At 44.1% G+C, this 19,024-nt stretch overlaps 1 protein-coding gene across 4 annotated transcripts in view; it reads left to right on the top strand.

Moving 5' to 3' along the window:
- Positions 1-19,024, top strand: part of DUSP22 (dual specificity phosphatase 22) — a 99,187-nt gene that overhangs the window by 35,022 nt on the left and 45,141 nt on the right. For all 4 annotated transcript variants that reach the window (XM_068234609.1, XM_068234606.1, XM_068234605.1 and 1 more), the window contains one exon: positions 11,218-11,300. In XM_068234609.1, coding sequence (XP_068090710.1) covers positions 11,292-11,300 — 9 coding nt within the window. In that variant the 5' untranslated portion in view covers positions 11,218-11,291. The remainder of the gene's footprint in view (positions 1-11,217; positions 11,301-19,024) is intronic.

The following is a 19,024-nucleotide window of genomic DNA, read 5'->3' as shown; positions in this document are numbered from 1 at the left end:
AGTCTAGTCTTTCTGGAGCATAGACAAGTTCTGACTTTTTTCATGGTATTGCAATGCGTGATTTCCTTCTTGTTTGTCTTTGTGATGCTTGTATAGTTAATGCAAATATTTGCCTTCCAGAGAACAATGATGCACTCTTCAGGGGAAACATCTGTACTTGTAAACATAAGTGATGTCAGTAACACACCTGCAGAGCATTTCCATGTACTGATCATTTGTTTTCAAATTTCTTATTGTTTTAATATTCAGTTTTCACTTAATTTTTTAGCACCGCTGATACAAATCTTAAGGAGTTTTCCATTTAAAGTATAACCCCAGCCAGATTAATTTTAGCTGTGGAAAAATTAGGCAAGGGTTAATACTACTTTCACGTTAACCCTGCTCTTTTTTTGAGGAGGTTTCCTTTCACTTCCTGTTCAGTGACTGTTATCCAGACAGGAAGTAAGAAAAATCTTTTCTGTGGGGGGACGAGGCAATAAAAACACGTCATAGATATTCTAAATCCATTTAAGCACATACATATTTTTCATTGCAGGCTCAGAAAGAACTAAAGCATAGAAAATCCATTTACAATATGAATTTACATGCAACCACTTTGATAAACGGATGCAACTTTATTTACTCTAGATAAGTGGAGTAGAGAGAACACATGGGACTTGATAGGGAGCAGAAGTTCTGAAAAAAATACTTGTATCACGTGTCAGAAGAAATATCTAAAAAAAATTTTAAGCCAGTGTTGCATGGTGGTGAATAGGTTTGATACACACATAAGTCATTCATTTATTTACTTATACACTACTCTTCATTTTGAAGGAGACAGGCATTGAGTACAGTTAAGGCACATCACTACCACAAAAATGTATTATCTAAAACCGGTATAAATGTCAACTTAGACAGCAGGACATAAACAAGTCCTTCATAAATGTTTTGGGTGATATCCTTGGGATAGTGATCCTTCAAAACCTCTTCTTACCCATTAAAAGTGATGGTCGCTTTTTCAACTCAATATTTTTAAGGTTTTGTGCATTGTCAAAGGATGTAGGTGATCTGAGAACTTGGTAAAGCGGTTTTCTTATACCTTTTAGAATTGTTTTATGTGCTATATGAACACTATTTTTTATACTTGGGGCCTTTTTAATACAGGACTATGTTTAACATAAATGTTTGTGTTGATTTATTGATGTCGAGAAACGTAAACATTTCTGGACCATGCCAAGAGCACCCTCAACGTTCAGAGGCTGGGCGTCCCTGCCCTATTCTGAATTACTGGCCCGGTGGCTCTTGATCAGGAAGCTGCTCTAAATCAGTAAGATCTTGTACACACGAAACCATATTGTCTTGTACAGTAGAATCTCGTTATAGTAAACCCTGATATAGTGAACTCCAGTCCTCAGGTCCCAGCAAATAAGTCTATATAAATATACAATGTATGACCAATTCTGGTATAGTAGACTTCAGATATAGTAAACTAGATTTCATGGTCCCTTGGAGTTTGCTATAAAGAGATTCTACTGTATATCTTTTCACAGCTTCTTGCTCCCTCTGGCTCTGACAACTGCAATATAATATATGTTAGACATAAATTCAATGTGTTAAGTCTACCTATCATCATATGTCTAGAAAAAGCCTCTGTCAGTGCTGAATACATGCTCCCAAATATATTGTTACTGGCAGCAGCACAGGCTCATTAAAGAGTTCTGAGGTCCCGGACTATATCACTGGTCATATGAGTATTCGACTTATTTGCTTATCAGACTTCTCCATGTGCTATAAAAACACAGAAGCTATGCTGTTAATCTCCCTAATGGCTAACCGATCCTACGTGGAGCACTGATGTAACTGCACTATTAATACTCTTACTCATTTATATATATATATATATATAATTGCCTTCTGCACGGTTAGAAAAAAAAATAGACTTTAAAGAGGAACTCCAGTGAAAATGATGTAATAAGTGCTTCATTTTTACAATACTTATGGATAAATGATTTAGTCAGTGTTTGCCCATTGTAAAATATAGCTATTTCCCACAGTGCAACAGGGTTCACAGACAGGAAACTGCTAAGAGTACGTATTCAGAATTTCTTTGTGGGAGGGGTTTCACTACAATATCAGCCATACAGCGCCCCCTGATGGTCTGTTTGTGAAAAGGAATAGATTTCTCATGTAAAAGGGGGTATCAGCTACTGATTGGGATAAAGTTAAATTCTTGGTCCGTTTCTCTTTAAAAGACTGTATATTTCTGTATAATCACAAATATTTATAACAAGTTAGATTAAAATTGAGCTGCAATGTTGTGAACATTGACAAATACAATAAAACATTTTGCATGTCCGTTTGCTGTAAGAAATATAAAAATATTAGTAACAAAAATGTGAACAAGAAAATGTCTTCCGCAGTTTATGTAAACCCACAGCAATCACCCGAAAGGAATATTAGGACTTAAAAGATACTCAAGGCGAATTAGAAATTAAAGATGGATGCTATATATGTGTGTGGGGAAGTGTGTAGGTTCTTACTGTACCTCCCGTGTGCCGGTGTCACCCTCAGTTTACATGTAAAAGTCCCTGTTTGGTCCGGTGAGTCTGCTTCTTCTGACCTGAACATGCCATGCTATGCAAGCTCGCAGTATGTTTGCTTGGGTCGCATACTGGGTATGCAGCTAGTCGTGAACGGACATATATAGAGTCGCCCAGGGTACATGGTCACAGGGCTGTCGAGTTAATATTCAGTGCATAAGCCGTGTAGTATGTCCAGGTCCGAGGGCGCTGACCTAGCCCACTCACCAGACCAAACGGGGACCTTTACAGCTAAACTGAGGGAGACACTGGCACACAGGAGGTGCGGTAAGAATCTACACGCCTCCCCACTCACACACATGGCATTCATTTCCAGTTTGCCTTTGGTATCATAAGGACTATGTAACATGAGGTAAACTCATGTATGTACAGTCCCAATCCAACTTAACCAGTTAAGTAAGACGCTAGTTGCAATCTATGTCCTGTTTTGATGCTGATGTGGTTGCCAGGCTCATTTCTCCCGCCGATCGCATCGCTCTCTGCCCATCGCAGCTCACTCACTTTGCTGTCTCTATGATGGCAGAGCCCTGTGAGCCGGTCAGGAGCTGATTTCATTGGCGCCTGACCCTGTCGATCAATGTAAGAAACTCTCATTGACTTGCAACGATCACACGGTCAGGAGCCAATGAAAGCGGCTCCTGACCTGCTCATAGGAACTCTGCTGTCATAGAGACCGCAGAGTGGGTGGCCTGATGTTCCCGGCATGTGGCGTGGATGGCGGTTGTGTGTGGCAAATCATTGGTATTCTGTTTATGGTACCAGCGGTCTCTGGTCCTTAAGGGGGTTAAACACTACCCATGTATACCTAGGAGAGGCAAAACTTGACATTTTTTAACCTTTGAATACAAAATAAGACTTTGAGATTTAAGGAACATCCAGGTTTACTTGAGTAAATTCTCTCCAGAGATCTCCAAGAATTTCCTATGGTGCTATAAGTGCATCCAGTCATATTAGAACTGAACCGACTGCTTAGGTAAATTGTAGGGTATGCACGACAGTTTTTTTTTAAAGCTTTTTGCCTTGATACTTATCTGGCAGTTTACTTCCATGCCTTGTATGATTTGCTTCGGAAACTCTCTGGTATCTGCATATTTTTGGTTTGAGGGCCCGTTTCCACTAGAGTGAATCTGCATGTGTTTTCTGCATGCAGATTCGCATAACCAATACAAGTGGATGGGGCTGTTTCCACTTGTCAGGCATTCTGTGCGGTCTGCTGTGCAGAAAATATCTGCATGGCAGAGCCGTCAGAATTCGCATGCCGCCACACCCGCACGCGAATCGCCGCTAATGTAATGTAATAGGAAAACCGCAAACATGTTAGTCTTGCTGTTTTCCTGGCGTTTCCGCGTAAAAACCCATGTCCATGCTTGCTGGCATTGACATGGTTAATATCGCATAGTGAAAACCGCGTGCGATCGTATGTGAAAATCCGCATGGAAACTCGAACTAACCCGCATGCGGATTCGTTGATGCATTTTCCGCGGCGGGATCGCAACGCACAAGTGGAAACGGGCCCTTAGGGGAGAAAAACCTTCTTCCTTGGTATCTTGCTCCTTTTCAGCTGCAGTCCTTATATGGCAAAATACAGGTGTGTGGGGGTGCCTTTCCCTCTGCTGGTTTCTTCTATTTGTGCACATCTCATATAGTGATGGTGTGGTTGGAAACTGGAGATTCTATAGTGCTGAATAAACCCATTTTTGGGTTTGTATTGCTAGCTAAATCAGAGCCGCATCACTCTGTAACACTGGCTTCAAAATTCTGTTAATTTCATTTTGGTTCTTTTTATGAGTGTAATCTAAACATGCCCGTACAATGAACTGTTTTCCATACACATGATCAGCCCATGTGAAACATTAGATTAGTGATAGAATTGAAGCCTGTATGGACATCGTAAGAGCTCTTCTTGTCAATGATAATTTTGTGCCATCATATTTTTGCTATAATAATGTTTTTATACTCCAGTCCCCCCCCTTCACACCCATCTGCCGGTATTTTCTGTTTTATCTTTGTGCAGTTGGACGTGGTTGACACACAGTAGCGCAAAAAAGACAAGGGGTGTGGTGCAATGTTAGTTATGGAATGGATCCAGAAATGTACTTTGTCAAAATAACAAAAGCTGTGAATGGTAATACCTTATACTGACAGACTGCTGATAGAAGCTTATCGCTTCGCATTGCCCGGGAACATAGTTTTGGTAACTATCTGCACTCGTGTACAGTATAGTTATGAGGATAAGGGCAATAGAAGTTGGGGATGTCAAGATTCAGCTTAGGCTTTGGTGAAAGTTCAGGGTCCATGTCAGGCATTTTTAAGTGCAAGGGTAGGGTGATGGCTATTGGGTGTGAGTGAAGGGTGATGTTAGTAAGGGTTGTTAAGGTTGGTGACAAGCAAAGGAGGGGAGAGGGGTTTTGGGATAAAGCAAAGTTCAGAGAGTTGTGGTAGGACTGATCATGGTGTGTGTAGGATTTCAAGAGATTAGTACTCTTTAACCCTTGATATCCCGCATCTAATTTACCTATTCTGGGTTAGCGGTACTGAAGCTGCATGAACACGGAATTTTCTCAGATAGGAAGTATGTGGAAATGGTGTATTATTATTGAGGACTATGATGTTTACGTGGTAAGCATTCTGAATTTGCAGCTTTTAATGCTGGGATTACACATTACGTTTTTTGCAAAGAATCGTTCCGATAGATGCCTTCGATAAAATTCCGACATGTCCGATGTTCCGCTCGATTCTTTTCCACTCGATTTCTCATAGAAGTGAATGGAAAAAAGATAAGAAAAACGAGTGGAAAATAAGAGAATCGAGCAGAGAATCGAATGGCTAATAGATCGTGCGCAGAATCGAACGCGAAAAAGTAACGTGTAATCCCAGCATAAGTTCAGCTTTAAACTACCTAGAGCAATATCCACATGTGCTTTAAACCCTTTTGTCATGGCTATCCTGCCCTTCATCCCAAATATATACTGGTAGGTCAGTTGGCTTTCCCAAAAATTTGGCCCTGGAAAAATGGGGGAATAGAGTATGACCTTTTGAGGGACACTTAAGGCCCATACACACACACGCTCAACAAAACTTCTTGATTGTTGTCCGACTTTAGTCCGTTTTAGACTGTTGGACGGCAGTCAGGCCTGTGTATGCGTGCAAATGACTTGACGAGTGACTGATAAGACGTTTCGCCTGATCCAGCTGTCGTATTTATGTTGGCCTGCGGTTGTCTGATATTGTGCAGTTAGTGTGTACAAGTCGTTTGATCGACTGTTAAACTTCTTGTTCCGCTATCATACGCTGCAGTGGCTGGATAGTGTAATGGCTAAGGGCTCTGCCTCTGACACCGGAGACCAGGGTTCGAATCTCGGCTCTGCCTGTTCAGTAAGCCAGCACCTATTAGCAGGAGACCTTAGGCAAGTCTCCCTAAACACTGCTACTGCCTATAGAGCGCGCCCTAGTGGCTGCAGCTCTGGCGCTTTGAGTACGCCAGGAGAAAAGCGCAATATAAGTGTTTGTCTTTTGTCTTTGTATGTAAATGAGTTGGTCGTTTATCCATCCGAACGTGTGGAAATACAGGTCGTGTGGTACGTCAGGTCGGTTCGTTGTGCGCTTTTCCCTGTGATTTAGCAGAGCTTGCGATTGGCTGCTATAGCAGTATATTGCAAACATATGAGAAATGCAGCATGCATCGCTCTCCCGCACCGCAGGGAAACAAATCGCAGCGGTGGAAAAAGAGCAACGAGATTAACATGTTAATCGTTGTGCCCTTGCGATCGGCAAAACACAAGTGCTCCAATTATTGAATCAGAGCGCAGCTGGTGGAAAAGGGCCCTTTAGCGTTATTCTTTAAAAAAAAAAAAAAAGTTTTTTCTTTGAAAAAGTGCAGACTGTATATTTGATTTGTCATGCAGGATTTATGTGGAAACTGTAGTATTTACTATGGATATTGCAATATCTATAGATCTAAAATATATAGATGTATCTATAATTTTTTTTGTTTAATGAACCTGGGGGTCGTGGATTTGTTCAACTGCCCTTGTAGACCAGAAGGCAGTTTTACTCCTGTTAAGTGTTTTTTTTTTTTTTCTTAGTAATGGAAAACACTAGAAACATTTACTATTAAGGAATACCAAATGTTAATTTTTTTTTCTAAAGTCTGTTATCTCTGCAAAACTAAAGATCATAACTTTGTGTTCCAGCACTGGAACCCTTTGAAACTATTCAACAAGGGCTTGTTGAATAGGTTCATATAGTCGCTCTCCCTTCTGTGTATGAGCGCAACCAAACTGTGCAGCTCGCGCCTGTGCAGTATCATAGAGACACTTGTGTTCAGATTTTTCCTCTGTGCACGAGCAGCTTTGTGCTACTGCACAGGCGTGGGCTGTCAGTGTGCATGCATAGTGCAGCCATGTTTGTTCATGGGCAGAAACGTGGCCAAAAACTTTCATAGGATTCCCTGGTAGCTGTGGTGGTGGTGGTCGTAAGTCTCTGGAGGATCCCTTTTACTAAGGGAAGTATCTGACTTTTGCTTTTTTCTGTACTTGGATTTGCTTTAAATTGTATTGGCTCACACTTCATCTTTTCTTTTGCCGTCTTCCTCCTAATGCTCTCTGGAATAGTAACCTTGACCATTAGGTATATATGCATTCTCCATCTAGCTAAGAATATTAATGCTCATTCCAGATTATTATGTCATGCTTGGTAGACTTTTACACATCAGTGATTGATGCAGTTGAAGCTGCATGCGTCACATTTCATCCTGTGTTCTGTAATAAATCTAGGCCAAAGTGTCACTCTAATCTATTATAAGTTTAAGATAAATCCTTTCAGCAAAATGATAGTGTGGCTAACTAGGTCACTTAACTTTTATCTATGGGCTAAATTTAGACCATCTTGTTTTTGCTCAATGCTTAGAGCACTAGTACCAGATACATATTTTGATGTTTTCTTTTTTTTTTTTGTCTACTTGAGCTGAGAATGGGCACTTTTTTTTTTTTTGTCTGTTTTCCACTCATCGCAAAAATGACAGTGAACAGATCTTATTTTATTTATAGGAGCTGTTCACACTTGTCAGTCTGCATTGGATCGGTTGCGGTAAGCGGACGAAAATTCTGTGCAGTTTACGATAGGAAGGTGGATGTGTTCCCTATGTAGCCTAGGGAGGTAACTCATTATTCCCGGGCTACAGCAGAACATCGGAGCTGACACTACACTGTTCTCTCCCGCTGGCCACACATGGACCAACGGCAGATGAGAACCAAACCTTCTACCCCTAAAGCGCTGATTTATTTGTCAACAAAGTACTAATAGTACTAATGGTAAATTTACCGTCTTTGTTTACAGCATCCCCAACATATCATCTTTTTGATGCTGCCATCTTTCTACGGTAAAGGATTATTGGATTTTTCTTTGGTTCGGTGTTCATCAAGTACTAGTTTAATCTACTGGCACTAGATATTTATGAATAAGCTAGTTCCTGATTAACCACTGTGAAAAACTAGTGCAAGTACAGGCGTTGCCCAACATTCTTCAATTTCTGTTCAGCGATCTGCAGAATTGGATACATTTTGGATGTAGATTAAACTAGTACTTGACCACCGAACCAAAGAAAAATCCAATAATCCTTTACCGTAGAAAGATGGCAGCATCAAAAAGATATGTTGGGGATGCTGTAAACATAGACGGTAAATCTACCATTAGTACTATTAGTACTTTGTTGACAATTAAATCAGCGCTTTAGGGGTGGAAGGTTTGATTCTCATCTGCCGTTGGTCCATGTGTGGTCAGGTTCAGATGAGTAGAATCACTGTAATCTCCAATCTTCACCTGCCACACTCGCAACCAACGCCTCCTCCACCCTATCCTCCCTTCACCTCCTTCACTCCTACTACCATTGAGGAAGTCAACCACCTACTGCAGACTTCCCATACCACTACCTCCCCCCTTGACCTTATCCCTTCTGATCTACTTCAGCCTCACTTCACGGATTTGGCCCCAGTCCTCACTACCCTGTTTAACCTCTCCCTATCCACAGGCACCTTCCCCTCAGACTTCAAGCAGGCCACAGTACTGCCCCTGCTCAAACACTCCCTCGACCCCTCGCTACCCTCCAACTACCGCCCAATATCCCTCCTCCCCTTTGCCTCAAAACTCCTTGAGCGTCTGGTTCACAAACGCCTGACCCAGTACCTCAATGCCAATTCGCTACTAGACCCACTACAATCTGGATTTCGGCCTGCCCACTCAACCGAAACGGCTCTCACCAAAGTGGTCAATGACCTTGCCTTAGCTAAAGCTGAAGGTAAATACTCAATTTTCCTCCTTGACCTTTTAGCAGCTTTTGATACAGTACATCATCCCCTACTCCTCCAGTCCCTCCAGTCCATGGGCATTCACGATCTCGCCCTGACCTGGCTTTCATCCTACCTCTCCAACCGCTCCTTCACGACCTCCTTCAATGAGTCCTCGTCCACCCCCAACAACCTCTGTGGGAGTCCCCCAAGGCTCGGTCCTTGGCCCCCTACTGTTCTCCCTATACACATCCTCCATTGGCAAGGTTATCTCCTCCATGGGTTTTAACTATCATCTGTATGCAGATGACACCCAGATCTACCTCCACACCCCTGACACATCCACCACTACCATGGACAAGGTCTCCTCCTACCTATCTGCCATCTCCTCCTGGATGTCCGCTAGGTTCCTGAAACTAAATCTCGACAAAACAGAATTTATGATCTTCCCACCCCGGTCATCCCTGGTCCTCCCAGATGTGCAGGTCACTGTTAACCACACTACCATTTGCCCTACCTCTCAAGCCCGCTGTCTGGGTGTCACCCTGGACTCCGCACTCTCCTTCACTCCCCACATCCAAAACCTCACAAAGTCCTGCAACTTCCACCTTCGTAACATCTGTAAGATTCACCCTTTCCTGACTTCTGCCACCACCAAACTCCTCATCCATGCCCTCATAATTTCCCACCTCAACTACTGCAATGCCCTTCTGTCTGGTCTCCCTATGACCCGAATAGCCCCACTGCAGTCCATCGTGCATGCGGCAGCCAGAATTATCCATTCCTCCCATCGCTCCACCAGGGCGGCTCCCTTCCGTGAATCCCTCTACTGACTTCCTATCCAGTCCAGAATCAGATTCAAGATATTGTGTCTGACCTACAAATCCATCCCCAAAACCTGTCCAACCTACATTTCTGAACCTACTCAGAGATGCACACCAAGCTGCTCACTCCGCTCTTCCAATGAACTTCGCCTGACCGTCCCCCGCATCACCCAGTCCCATGCACGCCTCCAGGACTTCTCAAGAGCCGCTCCAACACTATGGAACACCCTACCTCTACCCATTAGGGCAGCCCCCTCCAACACCTTCAAGAAGGCCCTCAAAACTCACCTTTTCACTCTGGCCTACCACCCCTCACAATTGCTCTAAACCAGGCATGGGCAAACTCGGCCCTCCAGCTGTTACGAAACTACAAGTCCCACAATGCATTTGCCTTTATGAGTCATGACTGTGGCTGTCAGACTCCTGCAATGCATTGTGGGACTTGTAGTTCCTTAACAGCTGGAGGGCCAAGTTTGCCCATGCCTGCGCTAAACCAACAGCTGAACTCTGGTCCCCTACCTCTCATGTCCCTCCCTACCTCTACCTCTAGATTGTAAGCCTTTGGGCAGGGTCCTCCTCCTTTTGTGTCCTACCTGATCATGCACCTCCATTACTGTAAACCCATGCTATGCATTTGAGTGAACATAACTTGCCTACTCTCCATGCTCCCCTCCAGTGACTGATTAAGCATTACCTTGTACTCATACTGTGCTGTGATCTGGTTTTCTTGTATTCCTGTATTGTCATATTGCTGTATGTGACCCCTAAATATTGTCTGTAACCTAAATTAATGTCCAGCGCTGCGTAATATGTTGGCGCTTTATAAATACAATAAATAATAATAATAATAATAAGTGTAACATGATGGTGCCCAATAAAAAATAGAAGACAACAGGACAAAGCATATGGTTAGTGTTCGTGTCCTCCAACATTTAGCCGTAGATGTTGAAACTGGCATGATTATACCAATACTGTGCTGCCACCTTGTTGAGAAAACTGTGAGGAGGCGCATAAAGGCTAGCCCGACACATAATGTTTCCATACCTCATGTGGTGTGAATTTGCAGTAGCGGAGTTCACTGTTCTGCTCCTATTAGATAAAGACCTGGTAGGTGAACAAACCAGTTCACAGCACGTATCAGGATTTTTTGTCGTTGTGTGAATGAAACTTTTTAGTAATATCATTTTGTTTCTTATTTAGATGATATATAATGCACACATTGTAGCTAGTCAGTATATTACGTTTTTATCACTATTTGGTGATGAAACTTAATTGAGTTTTTTCGTTACATCTATAGCATTTTTGTTATTGAGACTGGATGAGTTTGCTTACATCAACTGGGGTTAATCTCCCAACATGCATCTGTGAGACATAAAGAAATTATCACATGGCCACTATCCTGGAAGCCTGCAGATAAGAATTTTGATGAATAAAATGTCTAACTGCAATTTTCATTTTGGTGTAATATAGACCTACATAAAAAATACTTTCTAAATACACAAAAACGACTTTCATTTCCTCTCCTTGCAGATGCTCGGGATACAGAACAGCTTCATAAGAACAACATTACTCACATTTTGTCTATACATGACAGTGCCAGACCAATGTTAGAGGTAAGCAGAACTGCCTTTCCTTTTCTCTGTGTTGGCAGTATAATTTGACATCCTTCTGTATGTTCTTGTCTGTACATTAACTGTGCAAACACGGGCATCTCTTGAAAATGGGTGATTCCAGGATAGATCACCACGTTTGAAGAGAATGGAAATTTCTCTTATCTCTTAACCTCCCTGGCGGTATGAATCGTGCAGCTGCGCGGCCGCGGGAGGGTTTTTGCTCCCTTTTTTTTTTTTTTTTTTTTTTTTTTTTAGCATGTAGCCTAACTACATGCTTCCCCCCCGCAGCGTCCGCCCGTCCCCTCCGATCGCCGCCGGCGCTGCTTGCCCATAAGGAAATCCCGTTCTGAACGGGATTTCCTTGAGGGCTTCCCCCGTCGCCATGGCGACGAACGGAGTAACGTCATCTACGTCGTGACGTCACAGGGAATCCCGATCCACCCCATAGCGCAGCCTGGCGCCTATTGACCAGGCTGCGCAAGGGGTATGCGGGGGGGGGGGGGGGCATGTATCGCGCCGGTTAGTGGCGCATCGGCGGCGGCGATAGCAACAAACACACAGCTAGCAAAGTGTTAGCTGCGTGTTTGAAAAAAAAAATTATGCAAATCGGCCCAGCAGGGCCTGAACGGCACCCTCCTGCGGCTTACCCCGTGTCCAGCACGGGGTTACCGCTAAGGAGGTTAATAAAGCCAATTTTGCAGTCCATATTTCTCTTATGCCAGCTTTCCTAAAGGGATCCTTACAAACAATAGGTGCTCCTTATTAAAGGAGACCCCCAGATGTAGGGGCAGAAGATGGCAGCGGATCTTCGTCGAGTCTCGTGCATGTCCTGTTAGAGCTAGGGAGCAGTACCGTGGTTCTAAAGGAAGCACCACAGTGCAAAACCTCGCTTCCCATCGCCTGGGATATGGGAGCATCACTCAGGCTTTTGCCCAAGTAATGCTCCCTAACAATCGGCCATCACACGAGTGAAGCCAGCAATAGGATTTTTTGGTAATCCTTGTGTGTTTGCAAGGTGATGGGTAGCTCTCGTTTGCAAGCTACTTATCACAGGGAATAGGATGTGGTCCTATGTGTGTGAACTGCAGTGAACATTTATAACATACATGTTAATTCAAAGCCTGCATACATATAACGTTTTTATTGATTGTATTTTTTCTTAAACAGAGTAACCAAGCAGCTCAGGGTGACCCAAACTACTAGGAATGTATGGGAAGATAAAAGGGACCAAAAAGCCCTCCTACTAAAAAGCAAAGCTTGGTGTAATTTGCCTTCCTAAAACAGGACATTTGCAATAATTCAGCTATAAGTGAACATTTGTGGTTAACCACTGGACACAGTGATACATAGTACATTCATATTTTAATATTATATGGTCCAGATGACCTACTGTATCATGTATTCTATCCCCAATAGGATCATGCACTAAAGGAAGAAAAATAACGTAATACCCCTTGAAAAGGAAACAAAAAAACTCCTTTGATAATATATCTGATGCTACATAAAATAAATTATGCTGGCCTACTTCCCATATATTACAAATAACTTGTATAAGGAACAAAGGTCAGGTCCTAAGCATTAATAAGAGAAGAGCGATTATATTATGCTATCCTTATGATTGTTATCGGAGTCCCTGTTACCTAAGGCCTCCCACTAATTTAACATAAGAGCATGAAGGTTGGTTTCCCACAGATATTTAGGTTCAGTGTGCCTGAGAGTTGCAGTCATCCTCTCCATTGTTTTAGTCCAGTTAAATAAAAAATAAATTAAATAAAGCAGCCAAGGAATTGATGATACAATAATAAAATGTCAGTGGGGTTAGTCATCGATTGAGTAGTTGAGTACAATCATATATAGCTCCGTGTTAATAGAAACCCTCATGGCTAGCTCTCATTTGTAGAAACGGTAATACATCCATAATTATAAACCGGTTGCCATTGAACATATGAGGTAATATAGTAGTAAGTACTAGGGGAATCAGTCAGCTCATTAATGAGATCAGTAAGGAGTAGCGACTAAAATAAATCAACTGTAGTTTAGTAGAGATAGCTCGAACCTCCGATTTTTAGGTTCGCAAACTTCGGAAAAAGTTTGCTTTGGCGCGAACTTTGCGAACCGCAATAGACTTTAATGGGCAGGCGAACTTTCAAAACTACAAACATTAATTCTGGCCAGAAAAGTGATGGAAAAGATGTTTCAAGGGGTCTAAGACCTGGAGGGGGGCATGGCGGAGTGGGATACACGGCAAAAATCCCGGGGAAAAATCAGGATTTGACGCACAGCAGCGTTTTAAGGGCAGAAATCACATTGCATGCTAAATTGGAGGCGTAAAGTGCTTTATGCTGGGCATACATGGGTCGACCCGGCGGCTCGATTAGCCACCGGATCGACTCCCGCCGCGTCCCCGCCGCCGTCCGGATCGATTCCCGATCGTCCCCGCGGGCGCTTCCTTATTTTCCGCTTGACTCCCCGCTATTGTCCGCCCGCGGGGATCGAGCAGGGTATCGATCTGGCGGGTCATCGGACCTGTCGGAAATTATCAGCTGGGAGCATCCGCGGCTCGATACACGGTACAGAAACGTACAGTGTATCCCCAGCATTAAAACATCTTGCATGTGTATACATCAATCAGGTAGTGTAATTTAGTGTACTGCTTCACACTGACAGACTAAACTCACTGTGTAATGCACCGCAAACAGCTGTTTGTGTAGTGACGGCCGTGCTGGACTGGTTCGCACCGTGGCGAGAGTGAAGGCGATAGCGGTTTTCAAGCCCATATGGTCGCCAGGTTGAGGTAGCTCAATGATAGAACAACAGTGACTGTCCAGCTGATCGAACTTGGCCTGTCCCCAATGAAGCAACGACGTTGTTATCTTGGGTGTGCCCCCCAACACTTTCATATAGCCGGCGGTCATTGCTTCATTGTGATACGCAAGCCCCTTCACCGCGGAAAGGTAACGATCACGAAGAGGAATTGACACATTTATATGCCTTTTGTTTTGTTGTTGCCGGCGCAATGCAGCCAGAAAAATTAGGCAGGCATGTACACGCACCAGAAAAAATTGTTAGTTTATGTTAGCAGGTCCAGAAATCCACCTGGAGTCCTGGACCCTGTTTGTGGTGGCGGAGAAGGCAGTCAAGCGGCCTGCAGGCAGAGATGCTGTGTGGGGACTGACTTAGTCTTTAGGCAGGCAGTCACACGGCGTGCAGGCAGAGATGCTGTGTGTGGGGACTGAATTAGTCTTCGGGCAGGCCTGACCGTGCTTTGCAAACAATGTGGTCAGATGGACCCTTGACCCAATGCTGTGTGCCAGAGATGACACCACTTGCCTTTCAACATCATGGTACAGTTTGGGTATCGCCTTTTTTGAGAAATAATTGCAGCCTGGTATCTTCCACTGTGGTGTGTGGCTTTGCTTTTGTGTGCTGCTTTTTCTCAGGTGGTCATCCCATTGCAGTTTGTGCTTTGTCATCATGTGCCTTCGTAAGGAAATTGTCCCTACGAGGGTCTTGGTCTTTCCACGGCTCAATTTTCGGTGGCAGAGAGTACAGGTGGCATTGCTCTCATATGAGGCAGACACACACTCAAATTTCCACACCGCTGAGCCCTGAGATGATGGCACTTTGGTGGTGGGGCCGACTGCGTGTTAAGTGGGGTGCCAGAATCCGAGCAGGAGGAGGCTGATATGTCACGGTTCCGTGCGGAAGCTGAGGGAGATGAGGTGTTTTGTGTTAAATAGTCAACTACGTCCTGACAATCTTGGGGGTTGATGGCACGTGCCTTCTGAACACTGTACTTTGGTCCAGGGTCGCATGAAATCACGACAGCACAACCTCGAACAGGCCTGCCGGGTGGCCTGCCTCTGGCTCTGCCTCTACCTGTTTTGTCCATATTGGGGGGGAGAAGTGAAAGGTATGCACTGACTTGACTCATACAATGTGCAGTCACACAGGTACAGTGAACAGGTATGCAGTGACTGGTATGTAAAACAGTGTGCTGTCACACAGGTGCAGTGAACAGGTATGCACGGACTGGTATCAATACAATGTGCAGCTCACACACACACACACACACACACACACACACACACACACACACACACACACAGCTGAAGTGAACAGTTATGCAGTGACTGGTGTATATAACACTGCGTGCTGTCACGCAGGTGCAGTGAACGTGAACAGGTATGCACGGACTGGCATTACAAATGTGCAGCTGTCACACACACAGGTACACTGAACAGGTATGCAGTAACTGGTATATAACACTGTGTGCTGCCTGTCAACGCAGGTGCAGTGAACATGAACAGGTATGCATGGACTGGTATTACAAATGTGCAGCTGTCATACACAGGTGCAGTGAAAAGGTAGGCACTGAATGTGCTGGGCCTCGCACAGTATAGCAATTAGCAAGGGCCAGCTGCGACTGACAGGGCTGTATATGCAAGTGGCAATGGGCCACAAAAAAAAAAAAGATCACTAGAGTATTAGCTCTCAAAAGAGCTGTTTTGGGGTGCTTTTTAGCAATAAGTATCAGCAAGGAACAAGCTAACCAGCCTAACTAGGCTTTCCCTAGCTCCTCTCCAGTGTGTCTCCCTAATATCTAAGCACACAGAATGAGATCATGGCTGACGCAGCTGCCTTTTATACGGGGGGGGGGGGGGGGTGCTCCAGGAGGGAGTGTAGCCTGATTGGCTTCCATGTGTCTGCTGACTGTGATGTAGAGGGTCAAAGTTTAGCCCAATGATGAAGTATAGGGGGCGGGTCGGCCTCGCATAAAGTTCGCTTTCGGTAGCGCGAATACGTTTGCATGCGAACTGTTCAGGCCATCTCTATAGTTAAGTTGAAGGGGAGTTCATCCAAGTACACCATAGATTGTCAAGTTTAGATATTGTGCCATTGCGCTGATATACTGCTTACGAAAGGGGAGTGCCTGATTCACAGACCTGATGCACTCGGTACATGATAGAACTGAGGTAAGTATTCAATGTTTGGTAAGATGTTTGCAGATTAGGTAAAGCACCTCTATAGCAAATTGCAACAGGTATTTTCCAGTAAAGGGGTCATGGAATACATAGAGGAGGCATACCTTAGGTTCACAGGTAAGCAGGCAACCCATATAGTCATTGAGAAATGTTGACGACCTGCGTCCAGTAATTAGTAACCAAGGGACAGGTCCACATCATATGGAAAAGGTGCCTCTGTTACAAAGCATTTGAGACAATTGAGAAATTTACTGGGTTTGAATTTGGACAATCGTACTGGGGTTAGATATGCACGGTGCATAAACTAGAATTAAGGAGTTGATCAGGTGCGTGTGGTGCCACCTTAGGTACCCTTTCAAGTGTTTCATCCTGTTCATCCTCTGAGGCCCCAGATAATGTCAAACATATTAGTCAAACCTGTCGGTAGAACTTCAAATTGTCTATGTAGTGCATGCTTAAAGAGAAACTGAAGTGAATTTTTTTTTTTTTTTTTTTTACGTTCACTGAAAGCACTTACTGTAAGTATGCTGTTCCCCCTCTTACCGCCGCTCAGAGCGCTGTAGATTTCTTTCTATAAAGTTTTTTTGTTTTGTTTTTTAAATCCAGGATTTCCTGGATAAAATGGCCGCAACTCCTGTTCCCATTTCTGGGTCGCGGCTCCAGCTCTGCTAATTATTTGCTAATTCTATGTGCATGGCCGCGCACTCTGCATGCTCATGCGCACTACCCTGCATGCATGGGACAGGGTAATCTGGCTGGGCATGCATCCCGCAGTTTCTCCCTCTCTGCAGCTGTGAGACTCAATCTGTCTATGCAAGTAGTCTCACAGCCACGGGTGCGCACATGAGGGGTGGGAATGATGACAGAGGGCTGAGAGTGGCGTTGAAAGAGACGATTGGCAGAGATTGATGGAGACAGCTCTGCCTCTTCCTGGCAGCATAATCTGACAGAGGTGCCCACATTTTTCGGCATGCGAGCTACTTAAAAAAAATTACTAATTGAAATGATTTACCGGGTAGAATCTACCTTCAGATGCAGACCACAACTGCAGCACATGCATATCAATCAGGCGGGTGGTATGGGGTCTACCCAGACGTCTTTTGAGATTTACTGGTAGATCACAATCTACCCAATGGGTACCCCCGATCTGTCACCTCAAGTTGTGGAACTTTGCTAGGGGATTTCAGGGGCAAAAATGGCTTGTTCCTTCACGGGATGCGGCCATTCCGCATGGGATTTAATGATGAAGATGACTACATACGAAATAAAGGTAAACAAAAACTCACTTCAGCGTCTCTTTAAGTTGTAGGTGCTTATAGAAGACCTTATGGTAGAGCTCAAACTCAGATGCTGATTGGGCAAATGATTTAAGGACAGAACCTTAAGAGTCGAAACCGTTACTTGACCCCTTTAGTAATCCAGAAACGGGAGTGGGTTAGCTTGCTAAATTCCCCTAAGCACCTATTTTCCCATAGTGTTGTATGCTGTATTGGGGCTTCGAGCTGGAGTAAGGGCATAAGAGTGATCCCAGGTGAGAAATATTTTCTTCAGGGCAGGCATACTCACAGCGCTATTCGTGCTACTGACAAGCTACTGTTTGACCCCTATCTTATTGCCTGATGAAGCGGGCTGTGCCTGCGAAACGCGTTGCATCTTTTTGGGGTACCAATAATACATTTATTTGTTTAATTCAGACAGTATTTTGAGCCTGCTTTCCGGAGGTTTGTCAACCACTGCCTCCCAGCAAATCTTAAAATTTTTATTACCTTTTATCCTGCTGGCTCCTCTGTTCTCTTACGATAATACTGTCCACCCCTGGTGGAGGGGTGACCTACCCCTACTTTTCTGATCTACAGAGAGCGACCTCTTAATCCTGAGTGAGGACAGGTCTAATCTCCTCACCTGCATCTACAGTAATTGCCTAAGAGGTAACCCATGTTTGTGAGTATATTAATCTCACACTTACATTTATCCACGTTTTCCAATACATACTACACTATATTGGGCTCTCTGTGTTTCTTATTTATTTTCTTCAGGGCAGGCATACTCACCAAGGTTAATCACGAGTAATCACGACCGATTACTCTTGACTCAAATAAGGGTTAATTGCTGCAGGAGCGGGGCTGCATGCGGCGGGGTTAATTGCCCATAAAGCTGCCGTCCGCTCTGCACGTCAACGAGATTGCAAGTGTCCTATTAATCACGTTGCAAGCCTTGCTATGGCGCACTTCCTCCTTAAAGCCGGAAGGAGGAAGTGTGCCATAGTGAGGCTTGTAACGTGACTAATAGGACGTTTGCAATCTCGTTGACGCGGATGGCGGCATTATGGGTAATTAACCCTGTCGCATCCAGCCCCGCACCTGCAGCAATTAACCCTTATTTGAATCACAAGTAATCAGTCCTGATTACTTGTGATTAACCTCGGTGAGCATCCCTGCTTCAGGGTGACCGGAAGGGACTGAAATGTAACATTCTACTTGGGGTTAGTCCAGTTAATTTTAAGGATATCATTGGAGGTGGAGGGTGACATGCAGAATTATTCTGCTATGCAACAGGTATAGTGTCAACATGTATTCTGTGACTCTATGGATTTTAACTTTCCTAACTGGCCCTAAACAGAACTCCTTACTTCATTTTTACATCAGTAAAGGGAATCCTCTGGGATCCTCCAGAGACTTCAATCCTTCTTTAGCCCAGTACTGGTTGCCAGGACACTCTTCTTCGCTACCACTCTCACCT

Source organism: Hyperolius riggenbachi, chromosome 5 (genome assembly GCF_040937935.1).
Source record: "Hyperolius riggenbachi isolate aHypRig1 chromosome 5, aHypRig1.pri, whole genome shotgun sequence".
Taxonomy (NCBI): domain Eukaryota; kingdom Metazoa; phylum Chordata; class Amphibia; order Anura; family Hyperoliidae; genus Hyperolius; species Hyperolius riggenbachi.
Note: the sequence above shows the minus strand (reverse complement) of the source record. Positions and strands in the feature narration are given on the sequence as shown.